The 21,715-nt window shown below is 40.4% G+C and overlaps 2 protein-coding genes across 2 annotated transcripts in view; both read right to left on the bottom strand.

The window, feature by feature from the left end:
• Positions 1-1,195: 1,195 nt before the first annotated feature.
• Positions 1,196-13,449, bottom strand: LOC108719127 (probable enoyl-CoA hydratase echA8). Its single transcript, XM_018267782.2, has 7 exons — positions 13,331-13,449; positions 10,441-10,713; positions 10,014-10,181; positions 9,742-9,839; positions 9,254-9,398; positions 8,590-8,739; positions 1,196-1,566 (listed from the first exon to the last, which is right to left on the bottom strand). The coding sequence occupies exons 2-7, from the start codon at positions 10,589-10,591 to the stop codon at positions 1,346-1,348; spliced, it is 933 nt and encodes a 310-aa protein (XP_018123271.1). The 5' UTR covers positions 10,592-10,713; positions 13,331-13,449; the 3' UTR covers positions 1,196-1,345.
• A 4,037-nt stretch (positions 13,450-17,486) lies between these two features.
• LOC108719126 (collagen alpha-1(XXI) chain) overlaps positions 17,487-21,715 on the bottom strand; it is a 55,637-nt gene continuing 51,408 nt past the window's right edge. Inside the window, exons 28-30 of the mRNA XM_018267781.2 lie at positions 20,856-21,044; positions 19,129-19,206; positions 17,487-17,855 (exon numbers count right to left, since the gene is read on the bottom strand). Coding sequence (XP_018123270.2) covers positions 17,665-17,855; positions 19,129-19,206; positions 20,856-21,044 — 458 coding nt within the window. The 3' untranslated portion in view covers positions 17,487-17,664. The remainder of the gene's footprint in view (positions 17,856-19,128; positions 19,207-20,855; positions 21,045-21,715) is intronic.

Genomic DNA, 21,715 nt, shown 5'->3' with positions numbered 1-21,715 from the left:
TAAGTCACTCCAGCCATTATACATTACATATTTGGCTAACCAACTATATTGAAAACATTTTTTATTTTGCACAGCCTATCTATTTACCCAGTTTTTATTTTTACACTGAACAATTCCCTTAAGGGGGATATGATAACTATGTATAAATATATAAGGGGATCATATAATAATCTCTATAATGCTTTTTTACTAGTAGGTCTTTCCAGCTGACACCCATTCCGATTAGAAGAAAAGAGGTTCCGTCTAAATATTCGGAAGGGGTTTTTACAGTGAGAGCTGTGAAGATGTTGAATTCTTTCCCTGAATTAGTCGTACAGGCTGATACATTAGAAAGCTTTGAGATTAGGTTGGATGGCTTTTTAGCAAGAGAGGGAATACAGGGTTATGAAAGATAGCTCATAGTACTAGTTGATCCATGGACTGGTCTGTATTTTTTCCCCCTCTGAGGCAAATTGGAGAGGCTTCAAATGGGGTTTTTGCCTTCCTCTGGATCAACTAGCAGTTACTCAGGTTAAAATAGAGTTAGAAGGTTGAACTTGATGGATGTGTATCTTTTTTCAACCTAACTTACTATCTATCTAGCAATGCACCCCTTTTGGACCCGCTCTGGCACAGGAAAGGTAAGAGCTGATGAGAGAGGGGCATTACAGGATCCGCCTCAGGGTGCAATGAGCTCACCAAGTCCTGCTGAAGTAATCACACCCAGTTCTGGCAAAAAGATCTTATGGGAAAGTATACAGTGCCTAGAGGGGGAAAGACCAGCGAGGAAAAAGTAATACCCTTCCTTGTAGCACTCCATTCATCTGCACCAACAATGGGATGTCATGTAAGGGAGTAGGTGGTTAGTGGGGAGTAATAAAGTTAATCTAATATTGTTTCTACAAACTGTTTATATTCTTTTTATTTTTAACGTTTCCCTTTAAGGGCAATGGTGCATGGTACAATTTGCACAAGATTCATCAACGTGGACCCAAATTAGCATCTTTGTTAGTGAGTTATGCGCAAGTAGCTTGCTAACATGGATGCACAAAGCCATAATGCTGAAGGTGCTTAGCATTCAATTAGTTGTATGTCAGTTGCAAATGGGACCCCTGGAAGTAGTCCTTCTTCAAAGCAGATATGAATTCAAAGACTTCCTTAATTCCATGTGCCCTGTATAATTGAATCCTATGCAAAAAAGCCAAAGCAGACTGAATTCTGGTGCGGGGAAAGTTTATGTGTAGATGAATTTGCACATAGTTTAAATGCACACAAATGTTTCCAATAAAAGGATGCTAAGAAAATTTACACTGTGTAAGGGCCCAATTCTAATTTAATAAACTTCAATACTCATGAAAATTCAAAACTAGAATTTTCCTTTCCTTCCTTCTCCTGCAGCAAACCTTTTGGCTCCAGGAATAGACTCTTCTATAAGAACCTTAGCTCCAAAATCATATTCATATTGCATTGCATCTGTAAAGCTTGATGCTTCAAAAGTGCTGTTGTAGGCGGAGGCTCTGTCAGCAAGCATGCACTTCTGTGGAAAGGATGATATATTTTGTGCTAACTCAATAGCACATTGTAGACCTGAAAAACAAAGATACATTTGTTTAAAAAAAACTTACTAAAAACATATTAATGCTTCGGAAATCCCTCAACCCCCCTTAAATACAATATTGGCAAAAACTGAAAAATGACTCTCTCTCAAACCAGAAACTGACTTACCTGGCTAGAGGCTTCCCAGATAAATTTTGAGCCATATGGGGTACCCGGCTAAATATTCAGACATTTAAACTCATATAATGTGTATGACAACTTGTACTCTCTACCTTCTCTGTTTTCTATTGGTTTTGTAAATGTTTGAATTTAAAATAAAAATAAAAACTTGAGGGGCGTGGCCGGGATGCTTAGCTGAGCAGACTTGTGGTGCTGTAGCTCCGTGATCCTGACTTTATCCTGCCAACTGCCTTACTAAGTTTTTCGTGCAACGCTGCCAGATTTCTTCGCTACTACGGTGGGAGTTCTACAGCGACGTTTTTGATGGGGAAATCAGGCCAGAGACGCATTGATGGCTACACTAAACCACCCTCCACGCCACGAGAGCCCAAACAAAATGGCGCCAAAACCCCAGGCCCAACCACACCGGACCAGGGTGAACCGCCAGATCCGATAATGGACGCAGCTGGACCGGCCACTCAACTTCTCCTGCAAGCGATTGCGGTCTCGAAGGAGGCACTTACTTTAAAGCTGGCGGACGCTAGCACGACACTCACGTCCAAGATTGACGAAGTGCGTATAGACCTATCCCTGCTGCGCCATGATCTGCAGGCAGTGCGGGACCGCACCACCGAGGCTGAACGCCAGATCAGCGACTTGGAAGATGTCACCCGCCCTCTAGAGCACCAAGTCCAACAACTACAAGGGGATTACCACCAGATTATCTCCAGAATGGACGACCTGGAAAATCGCAACAGGAGGTCCAACCTCAGAGTGGTCGCTCTCCCCGAGAACTGTGAAGGGGCCCAAGTGGAAGGACTTTATGGAAAGATGGCTGCAAGAATCTCTCACACAGGCCAAATTTACACCGCATTTTGTGTTTGAAAGGGCCCATCGGGTGCCTGCCAAGCGACCGCCGCCGGGGGCCCCTCCAAGGCCTCTTATCCTCAAGCTTCTCAACTTTAGAGACCGGGACATCGCCCTTCGCGCTGCAAGAGACCAGGGGGAAATCCTACATCAGAACGCAAGAGTATCGCTCTACCCTGATTACTCCTTGGCGCTACAAAAGAAAAGAAGCACGTTCACGGAGGCCAGACGCAAACTGCGCGAAAAGGGATTAAAGTACGCCATGCTGTACCCTGCCAAGTTGAGAGTCCAAGATGGTGACAAAGCGCTCTTCTTTGAGGCCCCCAAAGATGTCATTCGCTGGCTGGAACGTCAAGTGCCCACGGCTAACCGGGCGTCTGCCCAGCCTTGAAGCCTACTCAGGTCGTATACTTGTATTTGTTTGCCACTCTTACCAGGCCCACACAGTGGAGGGTAATGCGGCCAAGATTTTTTGACTGTTGTACTCTGTTGATTTCTTGTACTCCCACCGTTGATTATATGGGAACAAGAACAGTTTAGGCACGATCCTGCATACAGTGGCCCCTACTGATGATCGATTAGGGTTGGTTGTCCTACTGCAACCCCTGGCCACATCTGAGGCAGTATTGATATTTGCCTTTTCAGGAGCTAGACTTTTACACCCAGCACTGTTTATTACATCTGGACTGTTTGCTGCGGACTGAGCTGCTGGTCTTACACTTACCGCACATTGTTATTGTTATGGGTTTAATGTATCCCCAATATAGGGTAGGGATACCGGGTGGGGGGTTTTTTGCTTTACTGGGGTTTTTTTTATTTCAGGTTGGTTATACTGTTTGCACTGTACAGTCTATTGTGTCTACGTTGTCACTATTGCCACCATATCTGTTTCTCCACTTAATATGGCTCTACTTCAGCAGCCTATCCGGGTAGTTTCCTGGAATGTACGCGGCCTTAATGACCGCATAAAGAGATCAGTGGTCTTGGATTATCTGAAAAAATCAGGAGCTGACTTGATGCTGCTCCAAGAAACCCATCTAGTGGGTCAAAAAGTCAGGGCGCTGCGGCGCGCATGGATTGGGAGTCTCTATCATGCAGACTACTCTACCCACTCTAGGGGGGTGGCAATAATGGCAAGGAAATCACTACGACTTGAGGTAGAACAACTTATTACTGATGGTAAAGGGCAATACATTCTGCTCAAATGTAAACTCTATGTCAATGCTTTATTCTGATCAATGTGTATCTCCCTCTTCCGTTTGCCTTGGCCTTACTTAATGAGATCATAGCTAAAATTGCAGGCATGGGTCACTGGCCCACACTGTGGTTGGGCGACTTCAGTGCAGTCCCAGACCCCTTACTAGATAGGCTTCGGCCACTTCCCCAGGATAATTTGAGTTTGGCCAATTGGATGGTGGGGGTGGGCCTTCTGGATGCTTGGCGGGCCAAGCACCCAGAGTTGAGACAATACTCCTGCTTTACGGTAGCGACCTCGGCCCTCTCCCGCATAGATCTGGCTTTAGCTAATCCGGAGGCCCTCCATTACATTCAGGCAGCAGAATTCCTACCTAGAGTTTGCTCTGATCATGCCCCCTTACAGGTTACCCTCACCTTCCCTGGCCCAAAAAGCTCTCGAATGTGGCGTCTAGCTCCCAAGTGGATCCACAACAATAATATCCGTGAATCCTTTACCCCTCTGCTGGCAGAATTTTGGTCCACAAACAAAGACTCTGCCTCTGTAGCAACAGTATGGGATACCTGCAAAGCCTGGACCAGGGGTCAATTTATCTCCCTTATAAAAAGGGAAAGAGTCCAGATAGAGGCAGGCATAGAGAAGGCGAAGCTGGCTCTTAGCGAGGCTGAAAATTCCCTTAGTCTTACGGATGACCCCCAGGCTAGACTGGCTATGTCAGCGGCACAGAGGTCCATTGACCTCCTTCATGTAGACAAATATTCTCAACTAGATATTGTCAGGCGGGCAGCCTGGTACGATAGGGGAGATAAAAATGGCCGGTTGTTGGCCCTACTTGCCAGAGACCCCCTTCAGGTAACCTCCATCCCCAGACTACTTACAGCTACTGGTGAGGAGCTACACAACCCGCAATCCATAGCCAATGCCTTTGGAGAATTTTACAATGGTTTGTACCAGTCGAGATTGCGGCCTGACCTCCCAACTTTAGAGTATCTATCACCGCTACCCTTTCCCACCCTGACTGATGAACAACTCTCCTCACTAGAGGGTCCCATCTCAATAGACGAGGTCAAGGTAGCTATAGGCAGCTTCCCCAACAACAAATCCCCTGGACCTGACGGCCTACCCATAGAATGGTACAAAGCGAATGTCGATGCCTTAGCCCCTGCACTAGCAACCCTGTTTAATACCTTCTCGCCACAGACTGCCATCCCACACTCTTGCACTCAAGCCATCATATCGGTACTGCTCAAAGCGGGAAGGCCCAGTCATTGCTGCGATTCCTACAGGCCAATATCTTTATTGAATGCAGACATCAAGATTTTTGCCAAAATTCTGACTATCAGGCTCCAGGGGGTCATCGACCATCTAATTCACCCTGATCAGACGGGTTTCATCCCTGGCCGGGCCACTGACATTAACATCAGACGTCTATATACGAATCTCCAAACCCAACATGAGAATGCTGGGTCTAGGGTGGTTGTCTCCTTAGATACCGCCAAGGCCTTTGACACAGTAGAATGGCCTTATCTCTGGGAGGTCCTGAGACGCTTTGGGATAGGTGATAAGTTTATAGGCTGGATTCAGGCATTGTATAGATCCCCGACTGCAGCAGTTAGGGTCAACTCCTTCCTCTCAGACACCTTTCAGTTGCACAGAGGTACTAGGCAGGGATGCCCCCTGTCCCCCCTCCTTTTTGCCATGGCAATAGAGCCTTTGGCTATACAGATACGTGATGAGGTAACCATTAGAGGGCTCAAACTAGGGCAGTTGGAGGAAAAGGTGTCGTTATATGCGGATGACATGCTGATATATTTGGCGGACTCAGAGGAGTCATTGCATAATTTGCTGCAGCTAGTGGATACGTTTGGGGGGTACTCTGGCCTGAAAGTGAATTGGGATAAGTCTGTCATCCTCCCAATAGATAATGTTCCCCCCCGCCCCACTACAAAGAGTCCGCTCTTTTAAGTACCTGGGTATTGAAGTCCGCACTGAGATGCGGGACTTTATGTCAGACAACCTTGCCCCGGTGTTGCAAGATTATCGAAGGAAAACGACCGTCTGGGCGACTCTCCCACTGTCTCTGGTGGGGAGGGCCAACCTAATAAAAATGATCTACTTGCCCAAGTTTTTGTACAAGTTGCATAATTCTCCCGTTTATATCATCATATTATGGTTCAAACAACTTGACAAAATCACCACTGCTTTTCTATGGGCGGGGTTGAAACCCCGTATTAGCCTTGCAACCCTCCAACTCCCGACAACAAAAGGGGGTCTGGCGTTACCCAATTTTTTGCTCTACTATCATGCTTCACAACTGGTTTATGCTCATTGGTTGCTGACCCAAGACCTATCTAACCCTGCTCTTTTGGCAGAGGCAGCCAGTGCCACCTCATTAGAAGCCCTGGCCAATCACTTATATAGGGGGGGAGCGCTCTATGTTTCCTTCTACTCCCTCCATGGTGTCAGTCATAAGGATTTTTGGGATCTACCTAAAACGTCTTTACCCTCAACCTAACATCTGGTCCCCAGGCAGCCCTCTATGGGGAAACAGAAACCTCCCACATCTGTGTAATTTTTCACAGGCTGAACTGTGGGCCCAGAGGGGGATCAAATACTTGGCCCAAGTAATTTGGGCACCAATTACCCTCTCACATGCTGTTCCGCTACATTCAGCTCCGACATGCCCTTAGGGCACAGTTCCCCTCCATGCCCTTAGGGCACAGTTCCCCTCCATGCCACTAGACATCTCACAGAGCCAGCTAGAGCTCCACCTCAGGAGACCAGCCCTGCTGAAACCAGTCACTATGATATACTCGATTCTGGGCAGTTCCTATAAGTCTCACCTAAACGGGCTCCGATTGAAATGGGCTGTAGATATCCCTGAAATGGAAGAGGGAGCTTGGGAGGACGTCTTGGACCAGGTCCCTGATCTCACTATCTCCAACAGAGATAGATGGATTCAATTGAAGTTTCTTCATAGAGCGTACTTGACTCCACAAAGGTTGGCAAAGATCTATCCAGGCACCCCAGACACCTGTTACAAATGTGGGACAGAGGTGGGGACCCTCATGCATGTGTTCTGGTCCTGTCCTCTTATTCAAAGATACTGGGACCAAATCCTTCGGTTCCTCGCAACGAATTTCTCCCTTCCATTTATTAGATCCCCGGAATTGTGTTTGCTAGGTTCCACGGGTCCCCTAGTGCTACAGTCCTATCAGAGGCTCTTTTACCTGCAGCTGTTGTACTATGCAAAAAAAAACATCCTTCTCACTTGGAAGGACACCAGCCCTCCCACACTTATCCGCTGGAAAAAAGTTATTAATGACACACTGCCACTGCACAAGGCAGTCTACCTAGCTAGAGGCTGTCCTGATAAATTCCACGCGATCTGGGGTCCCTGGATTGATCTGCTTCCCACGGCTGCTCCCTAATATAACTCCCGGTACACGACTAATGCAAAACTGGATGATCTAATTTATGGAGTGACCTAGGTGGTTTTTGCTGTGTTTCATCCGTGTCATTGTGTATGAGCTTTTTTCTTTTGCACTGATTGACAATGTGACCATTTCACTATGCTTTATTTATTTTGTACTTCAACCTTAGACTGTACTATGTATGTTTTATTTATGTTTTACTCTTTTTAATTTCTTTCCCTTTTGTAATGTTTAAAATTTTTCTTTTTTGAAAATACAAAAAATAAAACCTTTTAAAAAAAAACAAAAAACTAAATAAGTATTATTAAGTACTAAAAAAAAAGATAAGTAATATAAAGTAGCAATACCATTAAATTTTTAGCAGTACAGAACATATGTTTTTTAGGTGGGGTCATCAACCCCCATTTCAAAACTGAAAAAATTATAAAAAAGAAATAATGAAGACCAAATTAAAAGTTGCTTAGAATTGCCAATTCTATAACATATTAAAAGTTAACTTAAAGGTGAACCAACTCTTTCATGTTTTGTAGTATTTTTATGGATTTAGGATTTATTGTGGCTAATGTTCCAGGAACAGTGAGTGCAGATAGTAAGACAGATGACATGAACTGCATCAGCTGTAAGACTATCTGCAGTGCTGGCCTATGGCATGTCTTCACTGCTGTCCACTAAACAGATTTACTATGTCTTGTATTTTGCACATCTATGCAGTGCTTCATTATGCACACGGTTTAACTTGTATATGACTCCTTCTTGTGTTTGCATGGAGCTCAAAGATCTTAATCTTGGGAAATCGTGAAAAATTAAAAAATATAAAGCAACTGGGTAAAAATGTCATTATTTCGGATTCTATTTGAACACAAACTGAAAAAAGGATCTAAAATATTCACAGTTTAGGAACATACTGTTTTCACACAAGGCTGGCATTAAAGTTGTTGGATATTTTAGCAAATCACAGTTCCATATTATTATTTTTTTTTTTTGTCCATTAGGAACTGACCTATAAAAAAATAACAATTACAAAGTGTCACAACTTTACTTCATACTAAGCGGTGAACTGATTTAGTAAACAAGTTTCATGCTTGAATGAATTTTATAAAACATAAAACTTTTCCCAGATTTGGCTTTTTCACTTTCTCATATGCTTTATTCATAGTGCCAGCACTGAGTATACCCTGCATGGCTGTACAGTTACAGAGCAGAAATAACAAAACATCATTGCAGCATAGCTGAGGGGGTATGTTTCACTAGAAATGCAGGTCCCCCAGAAGTCATAGTGGTAAGAACCTGCGACTCCATCTACAACTGGAGTACCCTTATAGCTATCGCTGTAATGAGAACTTGATTCCATCATACAACTTGTGTAGCCATCCTTATTGAGAATAAGAATATGCTCACCTTGGCCATCAGGTACCACGCGATTAGCTAATCCAAATTCATAGGCTTCTTGAGAATTAACTGGGCGACCTGTAAGTATAAGATCCAGGGCTCTGGAAAGCCCAATGAGTTTGGGAAGTCTTACTGTTCCACCGTCAATTAAAGGAACACCTGCCAACATAAAGCACTATTATTAACTCATTAATTGGTAAATATTGGATGGCATATACAACCATGTATGAAGCTATCATGTAAGAGCTGCTGTACTAGGTACTAGAGTACTAGTACTTGGTACTAGAAGTGACTGCAATGTGGTACACAGAGCTTTTAGGGGTCATTTACTATTACCCTGGGCAGAAGTGCAAGAGCACTAATGGGTTTTAATAGCGCCTACATGCCACCACTCTCCAATCCTGAAACAAAGCACAGAGACCTGTAGTAGAGTGAAAGGCAGGGTACAAATTGGGTATTGCACCGGGTACTGATTTTACTTTGTACACCCCAGCTCCAACTGCTCTGGTCCCACCAACCCCCTTTCTAGCCTTCTCACAATTCCCTAACAGGTTGGTAGGGTAATTGGTTTGTAATAAAATAGTGTGTGTGTATTTTGTGCCTGCTTATGAGCTTCAATGATGGAGGGACTAATGAAAATGCTAAATATACATAGAATTGCATTGTAACTCACCAAAACGCCTGCAAAAGATTCCAAAAATTGCACTTCTCTCTACAACTCGCATATCTGCGAAAAGGGATAATTCCATTCCTCCTGCTACCGCATATCCGCTTACAGCAGCAATTACTGGCTTAGTAAACTCCATCCTAGACGGGCCCTATAAAAGCAAAACCAATAGCACACACTTGATAGAAAGAAAATGTGGGGCTTTTCAGGAGCCATCATTTAGTCCTCTTAATTACCAGAGTAATATATATATATATATATATTATTATTGCCTATATACAGATAGATATTCAACCAGCTGTTCTGTTTGGCTTAGATGGGTCAACGTGTCTCATCATGTATATATATATATGTATATTCAAATAAGAATAAGAATATTACACTCTTCATTTAAATTAAATGCTCACTGGTGATGTAAAAAATATCTTCCTGTTCACTATAGATTAACAAATATCTGTTGTTGCTCTATCACTCTGTATAATGAATATGCTTACCATTGGGCCTTTTCCTTTAGTCACCTCTCGCTCTACATTCAATGCACTTGCATTGTGAGCTATTTCCTTTAAATCAAGCCCAGCACAGAAATGTCCTCCTAGGAGATAAATCAAAGGTAATATGATAACAGCTACTATTATTATCATTATATATACATATTAATTACCCAGAGTTTTTTTTTTTTTTTTCGCATGTGCCTGTTCAGATCTATGGGGTGTTACAGCTCAATAGTACACTGAGTGCAAACTTAACAAGAAAAAATAATTTGTACCTATTCCATGGATTACAGCCACAGTCAAGTCTGGATCATTCTCAAACTGATTAAAGGCCTGAACGAGCTGGGAAGCAGTCTCTGGATTTACAGCATTTCTGGCTTCTGGCCTGTTAATTCCAATTGTGACAATAGTCCCGTGCCTCTGGGTTATCACATTCGTCATTTCTACAGAGGCAAATATATAATTTGAATGTAAAATAGAAATAGGTTTTGCCATTTTCATATTTGCACTTTAGCTCACGGTTAGAAGCTGAAACTTGACTAAAACAACACTGAAATCATACACATTCTGTAAAGAGATAAAACAGAAAGACAAAGTTTAATCACTGTCCTTTACTTTGGCCAACAAGCACTGTCAGAATTCACATCAAAACAGCAACAAACGGTAATGAATTTAAACTTAAACCTATATGTGAGTACACACCTTTATGTCCCTTCTGTTGTGACTGATCAAAGGCCTTGCGGTGCAGCCTTCTTGAAGCAACAGTATTACCAGAAATTACAGCCTCACCCAATCCATACCAAGGTGTTTGACGAGCAAAGTGGTTTATTCTGAAAACAGCAGCTATTGACATCCTTATAGCAAGATTGTGGCTTTGGAGGGTAGATTATATTGTATAGCGTGTCCAAAACTAATAATTAAACGGGTGTGCCACAGAAGTTCCAAGCTGACGTTCCAAGGTGATGATCAAGAAAACTGATACAATGAAGGAGATCATTGGTTACATATTAGGATACAAAGCTGGATATGTATAGTCATAACAGAGAAAATGAATTGTAAAGGCAACCAAAAATGTATATTAACTACATAGAAATAAGATTTATGGGGCTGTAAAATATAATACTGAAAATCCTAAAATTATTATTATCCAGGCTTCACCAAGATAAATGTCAAAGTATCTATCTCAAATAGCTGTGTACAAAAAGCAGGCATCCAGCAGCTCCATGACAATAAAGAACATGTTCTTTAAATTCTGTTGCTGCCCACATTCACACAAATATGTGCCTTTTGTGTAAAATGAGCTTGCCCACAGTAGGTGCTCAATGGGCATTTACAAGCAGAAATCAGTGCAATATCTCTATTTCTGGGATCTGTAAAACAAGTGCCTGTATAAGCTGTTATTAGTAGTCACTGTATATGTAGCTGAGAGTAGTGACACTTTCAGCAAAAATACCTTTAACAACCTAAGTAATCTTGCATTGGAATTATGCTGTACCCCCTATAGGACTTAGCCCTACCCTTCCAATCCAATATCAACTACTGAGACACTGGCCACAGAAGCCTTGGTGCAAGTCTGAAACAGGGACCTGCAGGGAGACAGGGGCATACAGTTAAACTACCATTTTACATTTTTCAGGGGACCAGAAAAAATGGTGTAAAATCCAGGAAAATGTAAAATCAGTGAAATGCAACATGCAATATCTATAGGTGGGACCACAGAAAGCAATGTAAAATGAGGGAAAACATACAATCAGGCAATGTAAAATTAAGGTTTCACATTGTAATGCAATAGTAAAATTGGTGCCAGAATGAAACCCCAGAGAAAGGAACATTAAACTTTAAAGGGGTGGTTCATCTTCAGGTTAACTTTAGTATATTATAGAATGGCCTATTCGTAGCAACTTTTAAAATGATCTTAATTTTTTATATAGTTTTTGAATTATTTACCCTCCTCTTCCAGCTCTTTCAAGCTTTCTATGGGGATCAAGAAACTATTGCTTTATGAGGCTACAATTTTATTGTTAGTTACTTTTTATTACGTATTTTTTTATTTAGGCCCTTCTCTATTCATATTCTTTTTCAAACCACTGCCTGGTTGTTCAATTTGATCCTAGTAACCAGATAGCTGATGAATTTCAAAACTGGAGAGTGGCTGCAGAAAACACGATATAATTTAAAAACGGCAAATAACAATAAATGAAGACTAGGGTTGGCACCTTTTCACGGACTCAACTCTGGGGTAGGGGGTGGGACGGGTGGCGTTGGAGGGCAAGATGGGTGACATCAGAGGCGGGACTGATGACGTGGTGATTAGCCTGTGGCTGATCTCCATGCCATTAATTCAATGTCCAGTCCGAATTTCCTTATTTAGAAATCCGGACATGCGGTTTTCACCAGGACAGCCCTTACAAAACCAGGCAGGCCGGGTGACAACCGAACAGTTGACAACCCTAATGAAGACAAATTGCAATTTGTCTCCAAATAGCATTCTCTACATCACACCAAAAGTTATTTAAAGGTGAATAACACCTTTAAACTTGAACATATGGTCAAAAATAAAACATGGAAAGTAACTGAAAAAGTTTTTATTGATGAAAAAAGTGTTTGGAATAGGGATGCACCGAATCCAGGATTCGGTTCGGGATTTTCAGCCATTTTCAGCAGGATTCGGATTCAGCCGAATCCTTCTGTCAGGCTGAACCGAATCCTAATTTGTATGGGCAAATAAGGGCTGGGGAGGGAAATTGCGTGACTTTTTGTCACAAATCAAGGAAGTAAAAAATGTTTTCCCTTTCCCACCCCTAATTTGCATATGTAGATTAGGATTTGGTTCGGTATTCGGCCGAATCTTTAGCGAAGGATTCGGGGTTCGGCTGAATCCAAAGTAGTGGATTCGGTGCATCCCTAGTTTGGAAGGTGAACAACCCCTTTAAGGCAAACTTGGCATTAAACTGGTGAAAATTATTTGTTTACCACAAAATATTGTTCATCATACTTCACTGGACTGGGGTTGGAAACATTTGAGGGTAGTTCCGCTGCAGTTAACTGGTAATGAGGGTGGCAATGGTGGTTGTTTATATATAGCTGTGGGATCGGGAGTTAATTCTATTTTACAACTGATTTCTAAGTTAGAAGATATGTTATTCTGCCTAAAGAAAACTATACATATTCCTAAGAACAATAGGTTATTTTGGAGAAAACATTACTTTCGAGTACTGCGTACAGCACATTTGAAAAGGGCATTTTGTCTGCTTTGCAAAACAGTTGGCAATATCAGAAGTACTATTGTATTGCAGATTACCACCTGCTCACTAGTGGTATTAGTATATGCAAAATCTTCTTGGCATCTCTGCTGACAGGACTTCATAAACAATATGCCTTCAGATGTCATGTGTCATGTAATCTCAACTAAAAACTACCCAGGTAAAGCCCTGTACAAATATGTCACAGCTACCTTTACACTAAGTGCAAAGTCCTTTGCTGCTTTCTGTTTTTCCAAAATATGGTCTACAGTATTTTAACTGTTTGTATATATGTTTGGCAAGCTTTGCAAAGACAAATAGAATATTAATACAATCGGGGCGACCCCTACCTGATGTCTGTGCTGACACTCAGAGATTCAAGTTTTCTACACTCACTGGATGAGTTCCAAGCCTCATTCGTAATCTGCCTTGTGATTGGTTAATGCTGCATCAGCAAAGTGACCTTCTTTTCAAAAGCTGTGACGAAGTTTGTGTGGAGGAGTTTCATATTACGGGAGGTGAAATTGCTTCCATAGTTTTGTAGCTTTCATTATGGGACGTATTCATAACTAAACAGTTACTTTACACCTTTTACATGCATTTTCAGATTTGTTTTGAAAACTTTGAAAATAAATGCATGATTTTTAAATATTTGTTACATATTAGCTTTGAACACTTGGAGCTGTCATGCTGTTTCAGTCTTAATGTAATTTGGGTGATATTTATGAATTTCTAAATAAATAAAAACTACAAAAATGTTGATGTGGGTTTTCTCAAATTGTAATAATAGTAATTGAGAGCTAGCATTCTCTTATGCAGTGTTTCTCTGGTAGTTCTGAAACTAGTAGCCTGCCTATTGCTGTACCCTCATGAAAGGTGGCAATAAAGTAGCAACAGAATGTTCATCACTTTGTTACTGCAATCTATGAAAGCAAATGATCAAATAAACAAGCCAGTTCCTTGCAGATAGCGCTGCAGTCAAACTCTGCACCCTAGTATTGTAAAGCTGGCCTTAGGCGCAAAGATTTGATCATACGAATCTTAGATTTGTACGATTTTCAGACCGTGTGTGGAGAGTCCCGACATTTTTCGTGCCATGGCGATCTGTCATTCAGACGATCAGACAGGTTAAAAAATTTCTGTCGGCTACGATAATATCTCTGCATGTATTGCCGATCTGACGATATCAGTGGGAGACTGTCACCAGCTTTTGTCGGGCCTATCTTTCGAACGATTGCTGTCAGGGGCAGAACATTGTCTGATCTGTTCTTTTACTACTTTATTTGATCCAAATGGTTAGTGGCAGGTCGGGCGATGGCTCCGACCAATCGTTTGTCCGATATGAAGGTAAATTACACATCTATGGCCATCTTAAGGCAGCAATGCCAACCACTGAGGCCTACTGCTGCCTTGACCCAATCACTAAACTTAGTTCCTCTGGCGGGTAGTAATTACAGTCCTGTTTTGTCTCCATCATTGCCAAATTCTAAAACATGGAGTGGTCAACACTGGCTCCCATTATTGGCCCTCCATCATGCAGGCCAGAAAAATTCCAACCCTCAGTACCACAGAAGTTGGACAGCACTGTGCTAGTTTGTTCAAAGAGTATTTATTTAATCCAGCATGGAAAACATGCATCACGTGGACTTTAGTCAATGCTGTTATCAGCTTGGCAATATAGAAAGACTCATAGCACAAAGATTTACGTATGAAGGCAGTTTACGTGTTCTTAAGAAATCTTTACACTGTACTTGCACAATTCCAGGGTTATAAGAACAAAAAGACAATAGAACAAGACATCCTAGATTTTTATAATGAAACGTAACATATTCTAACTTGTGTTTTCCAAATTGACAATTTCAACAATCATGCGATAGATGAAAATGTGTAATGACCTAAGGACTCATGCATGCCTGCATGCATGCCTGTGTATTATATGTGATAGAAGGTATTCAAACTGCTTGCATTTAAAATGCACTCACACCAGACCTTTTTTTTATAAAAGTCAACAGACTTTCCACTGAAATTAAAGAGTATTTTAAATATTCAAGTGAGGGAATTTACACTCTTAGGGTAGGACTACACGGACATTTTGTCGCAGCGCGTCGGATCGCGCCAAAAATGTCTGTGTAGTCCTACCCTAAGCTGTGGCAGTGCATTCCAGAAGTTAGAGAAGTCTATGTAATTTCACTTAGTCAATTAATCCTGACTAAGATATAATTAATCCTTATTGGAGGTCAAAAAATTCTATTGGGTTTATTTAATATTTTAATAGTCTTTTTAGTAGAGTTAGGGGCATATTTATCAAGGGTCGTATTTGAATAACTTCGAAATTCGAATTCAAAAAGACCAACTGAAATTAAGTCAAAGTTTTTTTTGGCCGAATAGGTCAGTTTTCGATCGAATAGGGCCGTATGTGACCGAATTCGAATCAAAGTAATAGCGCATTAGATCGATTTCGAATCAAAGGTTTTCCCCAAAAAAAGTTTGATTTTTCAAAGTCCACCAATTGATTCCAAATGGGTTCTAGGAGGTCGCCCCTTGGGCTAAAACAGTAATTTGGCAGGTTTTAGATGGCGAATGATTGAAGTCAAATTTTTAAATAGACAGTACATGATAAATTTTGATATTCGAATTTTCAAACTTTTTTCAAAATCTAATTTGGACTAGTCGAGGTACTTAAAAATAGCTTGAAATTGGAATTTTTTTAATTCGATAATTCACCTCGATCTTTGATAAATTTGCCCCCTAAGGTATGGTGATCCAGATTACAGAAAAAACCCTTATTTGGAAAACCACAGGTCCAGAGCATTATGGATAACCGGTCAATACCTGTTTAAAAATATATATATATGGAATAGGCTTCATGTTAACATACATGGGCTGCATATAAATATACTTTATGGACCTTAAACATATTACCAAACAATAACCCCACATATTCAGAGAAGCTGAATTAGACTGTAAGCCCTAGGGGTAGGGTCCTCTAGCCTTTTGTTTCCTTGACAATGAGCACTTAATCTGTAGTATAATTATATTTTTTATATTTATGTGAATTGTATTTCAATAATGCACTTATTGTTACTTTGTATTCCAATGACCCCTTGTTTGTTACTACTAATTTATTGTTTTGCTGTACAGTGCTTTGCCCTCAAGGAGCGCTTTACAAATAAAAATATACATACATACATACATACATACATACAAAAGAAAGCATAATTATCACAATCCCAAAACTGGCCAATAGGTGGCACAGAAAGCTTGCACATTATGGCTGACTGGGTTTTTTCCTATAATGGCATATTATAAAGCCTTATGTTATATGTGTCAGACTATACACAGCACATAACAGGATTTATTCATAAGTCACTTCAGTCATTTCTATTTTAGGGAAGGGCATTTGAACTGTATCACTGGAGAGTCACTGAAGAGGAAGAACATACTGTATATTACAGAAACTATTTTGTAACAGTTGTTAGATATATCAGTTATATATTGGTGTTATCTAGCTTTGAGCTGCCCAGCTATACTTTAACTAAAACTTCTAGGTTGATGTTGGGAGTAGAAATTGAAGACTATATGTAGGAGAGCAGATTACTCCATTCGAGTTTTTTTTATATTAGAAACCATTCGAGTTGTGAGTTCATTCGAGGTACACAAAACCCTAAAATTTGACCTTTGATAAATAACCCCCCATGAGTGCTTTTAGTTAGTTGTATGATGTTTACATAGATAGTAAAAAGAAGAGGCAGAAGATAATAATATATTAGCTATACATGGCTAATTGGCAACTTATCAGGTCAATCAGATATCTGGCTGTTTTTCCTAATTTGATCCATCATAGCACTGATCCATTCTTTTACCCATGGGAACCTAAAAAGGCAATTTGAGTCCTACAGTCGCAATCTGCCATCTATTTGTGTTTGCATGCGACATGCCTGTAAGTTATCAAAATCAATTTTTATTCAGATATACTACTTTTAGTCATTAGTTGATATAGCAGATCAAAATTATGTGGCCATGTATGTGCATAGCTATACTGGACATTTTCTGACAGTTTGGGTTGTGGGTTTGATCGATTGGATAACCATAACGTGTATGTTTATCAAGCCTTATGCAGAGGACTCGTGTACCATCCTGCTCTCTGAACTTGAAGACCATTAAAGTTGTTTTTATAAAAGCTACACCCTAAAAGTGCTCTTCAGCCAAAAATTCATCAGGAGTGGTGGCATCACCAGTCAGACATCCAACCAAGATCAGAAATTTTCTATGGGAGAAGAAAATTCGGAAGCATTCATCTTCACTCTCATACTGCTGCTCTACTTTGAGGCTGGTATAGTAAGCCTTAGATAGAAGGTACATCATTGGCATAATGGTTAACCTTCAGAATACAGTATTACATGTGCTAGCATTCAAATCTGGTTTATTTTATGGTCTTCACTTCTTAACATGCTAGTAACATGTACAGTTGAAGTGCTATGGCTGAAAGGTCATAGATCAGGTTGGTAACATCACTTCAGTTTTTATTTACAGTTTATGGAATGTAATAAACATAACAATGTAATATTCAAAGGAAATAAAGTTCCAGTGCAAAAGTACAGACTGTAAAAACACTGCTGTAAATCAGGAAATCCAGTCACTTCCCTTAAGTTCTAAAAAATCATCAGTGGGCAAGCTTGCTGCTTTAGAAGTTTGGTCCTTTAATGAATGGATTATTCCTCATGCCATATGCAGAGAAACAAGATGAGATGTCACAAACACCAGGAGGCCCAGGTAGCCCGCGTTTCCCATGTGTGCCAGGGACACCATTTTTTCCTGGGTTACCTGGAGGACCAGGTAGGCTTTCTCCATTACTTCCATTTAATCCTGGTGGTCCTACCAAAATACAAGACTTGCATTAACAGAACTACTGTAGAAATTAAGGACAATTATTTATATTGTCAGCATCTACTTCTAAATCTCAATATTCTTGAGTCAAACTCATTACACTTCTTTTAGTTTTCTTTTTTGCTCTTTGTTGAGGTGTATAAATCCAATCTATGCTAAGCCAAACTTTACTTACTCTTGGGCCTTTGCTTCTCAGAGAGAACTACAGAAGTTAAAATCACATTCCACACCTGTATCTGCTTTGTATCATTCATACAATGGGAAACGCATTGTCTATGGCAGAGGCTGGTGACTGTGTTATTAACTTCAGGACTGTTAACCTTTAAAGGAGAAGGAAAGGCATTTTAAAAAGTTAGGCACCCCCAAGTGACTTTATCTACTTAAAGGGATCCTGTCATCGGAAAACATGTTTTTTTCAAAACGCATCATTTAATAGTGCTACTCCAGCAGATTTCTGCACTGAAATCCATTTCTCAAAAGAGCAAACAGATATTTTTATATTCAATTTTGAAATCTGACATGGGGCTAGACATTTTGTCAACTTCCCAGCTGCCCCTGATCATGTGACTTGTGCCTGCACTTCAGGAGAGAAATGCTTTCTGGCAGGCTGCTGTTTTTCCTTCTCAATGTAACTGAAGGAGTCTCAGTGGGACATGGGTTTTTTACTATTGAGTGTTGTTCTTAGATCTACCAGGCAGCTGTTATCTTGTGCTAGGGAGCTGTTATCTGGTTACCTTCCCATTGTTCTTTTGTTTGGCTGCTGGGTGGGAAAGGGAGGGGGTGATATCACTCCAACTTGCAGTACAGCAGTAAAGAGTGATTGAAGTTTATCAGAGCACAGGACAAGTTTTTTCCCATGACAGTGTCCCTTTATCTGACACCCCGGGCCAGTGCACCTATCAGGAGAAAACTGCACCGAACTAGGGTTATTCCAGCGAGCACCATGGAGCGTTAGTCTTCCTGCTTCTTCTTTCTTCAAAGTTCCCGGCAGACGCATGCGCAGTAGAACATAATAACCGGCTTTTTGTTTTCTACTGTGCATGCGCAACCGTGAGAAGAAAGAAGAAGCAGGAAGGCAATCGCTCCATAGTGCTTGCTGGAATAACCCTAGGCTGGTGCAGTCACAATCACTAGTGGATGCCTAACTTTTGGCACCCCCAAGTTTAACATGCCTTTCCTTCACCTTTAAAGAAAGTTCTCTTTCATTCAAGGTTAACTTTGCTAAGCTATTGCAATTTAATTCCCACATGACATGAATTACCTATTGGTCCTGTTTGGCCTGGCTGTCCTCTGCCAGCTTCCCCTTTGGAACCTTTATCCCCTCTTTCTCCAGTGTCCCCTGTAAGAAATATGTACAGGATATTGACATTGCCATATATATATATATATATATATATATATATATATTCCAACACACATGAGAATTATAGTAGAACTATTTAAAATATTTGTAAAACTGTTATGGGATTATGTTATAAAAGAAACTTAGAGGCCTATTTGTTAATATACGAGTTTGGGGTGTAAAAAAAGTGTGCACCATAAAAAAAAAACACAACAAAACTTCTGGAAAAAAAGTTGCATGCCAGTGAGAATCACATTTTCTATTCATTTTCAATATGGTTCAAATGTAGGAAACTAGGAAAATAAATAAACTTGTTAAAGACAATTGCTATTGACTTCTATACAACCTTGCCAGCTTTTATTAGTGCTTTTTCACATGTTTTTATTGAATCAAGAAGAAAAACAACACCTACATTTTTGATAAATCTGCTCCTTAGTCAGTGCAGGTGCAGTAACCAGTAGCAACCAATTAGTTTTTAGCATTTACTGGTTGCTTGGTTAATAGGAAACATCTTATTGGTTGCTATGAAAACCACACCTGGGCAAACTATTTTGCCTTGGATTACATATGTTGGTTATGGTGCATACTATGTGCAATTAAACCTGAGGTTGCACTTGGCATGCATTTTAAGCTGGACACCTCTGTAACCATGAGAATTCAGAACAGTACTGAACACAGGAAATAATGTATCTTTCTGGGGATAGAGCAACAATTTCATGCAGATCTAGTGCAGCTGAACTCTGGAACACACTGACAAGATGTATTGTACGTGTCATCAACTGACTTGGAACAGCATGAGGTTTCATTTTCTCGAGCTTTTGCTACACGATCCAGCTGACTGGCCTTGGGCTAATCAATTTGATCTATTTTTGAGCATCTGTGAGTGGCTAAATTGAACTAATGTCTAGCTGACCTGTAGGATGATTGGTCAGATATGATGAAAAGCTGACCACACACAGGCTCATATAAGTTGCCAACTTAACCCCTACATTGTCCATAAAACCATACAGATTTGTTTTAGCATGTATAGTTTTTGTCAGAAATAGGCTCCTTCTGTGTGCTGGGCCCTCTCCAATGAACTTATTTGCATCTAGAATGTAGCTATTGTTAGATGGAGGACATTTTCTCCGATATGTGTACTTTAACGTTTAACTTAAGTCCAGCTGTAGGGGCAGTTTTGTCAAAGTGTGAATTTAGAGCTCACAACAGTAAAATTCAACCTCTATCTCTCTATATTCATTCCTCTGGAATATCACAGGTGATCAACAAGCAAAAGCTAAAGTTCATCATTTGATAAAAACACCTCTAAAAATTCCAAAGGAATGAGTAGAGAGTGGTGGAATTTTACTGTGGTGAACTCTAATTTCACACTTTCGGAAATCTTCCCCTTAGTCAAACACTCTTGTTTAATAGTAAGGGATTTAACTTTATTTTCTCTGATTTAAGAAAAAAAGCATATCAAACTTTCAAGAAAATATTAAAATACACACCATCATCAATTGTAGAAAAGAGAAATGGTCTGTTAAGTGAAATCATTAAAATAAAATCTATATTTCAGAGGTTGGGTTTGTTTTTCTCGTTGGTGGTCATTAAAATGTAGAGTGCATAGCAAAGAACACATGCTGACATATGAAGTCATTTGTCACCTTTTCTTCCATGTGAACCTGGTAAACCCTGAAGACCCGGGTAGCCAGTTCTGCCAGTTCTACCTGGGAATCCAGGTGGGCCATGGTCACCAGTTCTGCCTTGAATGCCTGGTATCCCTGGTGGACCTGGTTTTCCTTCACACGGTGAACAGCTAGGTCTCATGGACTGGAGAAAGAAAGGTAACTGTTCTAGAAAACAAATAAAATATTAAGTAAGAAAGGTAATCGTTCTGGAAATTTTAGAGTTTTGCAAAGAGACAATAACTGTAAGACTCTCCAAAGAGTGTACAGTTATGCCAACCTTTTCAGAAACTGACTCCCCCTGTTATACCCCTGCCCACACCCTATTCCCTGATTGTGTTGCTTCAGAGGATTCCAATTGACTTTTTTATGCATTTCAATGGAATGTAAAAATTAAGAATTTGGATGACAGGCCTGTTACTGCAGTTAATTATGTAAGAGGGGGTGACTTCTTAAAAATGTGGGTGAGTGTGACCTTTCTGCAGACATTGATAAATATTAAGTATATAAATGTAAGTGCTATTGAAAGCATTATATGTACCTTTCTATTCTCTGCTGTGGTTGTAAATGTGTATAAACAAAATCCAGAACATAAAAATAAATTTGACGAATTCTCAGATTTTATTATGTCAGTAAGTATTTAATGGGACATGTTGTAAATAAGTCTTGCCAAATATGAAGGGGCCCATTTACTTAGCTCGAGTGAAGGAATGAATAAAAAAAAAACTTCGAATTTCGAATGTTTTTTTTGGCGACTTCGACTTCGAACTAAAATAGTTCGACTATTCGACCATTCGATAGTCGAAGTACTGTCTCTTTAAGAAAAAACTTTGACCCCC

Source organism: Xenopus laevis, chromosome 6L (assembly GCF_017654675.1).
Source record: "Xenopus laevis strain J_2021 chromosome 6L, Xenopus_laevis_v10.1, whole genome shotgun sequence".
In the NCBI taxonomy this organism is placed as follows: domain Eukaryota; kingdom Metazoa; phylum Chordata; class Amphibia; order Anura; family Pipidae; genus Xenopus; species Xenopus laevis.
This window is presented reverse-complemented; position numbering and strand designations above follow the sequence as displayed.

Excerpts from the sequence above, each read along its gene's own strand:
- LOC108719127 (XM_018267782.2), bottom strand. The coding sequence starts at position 10,591 with ATGTCAATAGCTGCTGTTTTCAGAATAAACCACTTTGCTCGTCAAACA. Across the intron at positions 9,840-10,013 it reads GGCTGTAATCCATGGAATAG|GAGGACATTTCTGTGCTGGG; the intron begins GTACAAATTATT and ends TTTATCTCCTAG. Across the intron at positions 9,399-9,741 it reads CTAAAGGAAAAGGCCCAATG|GGCCCGTCTAGGATGGAGTT; the intron begins GTAAGCATATTC and ends TTGCTTTTATAG.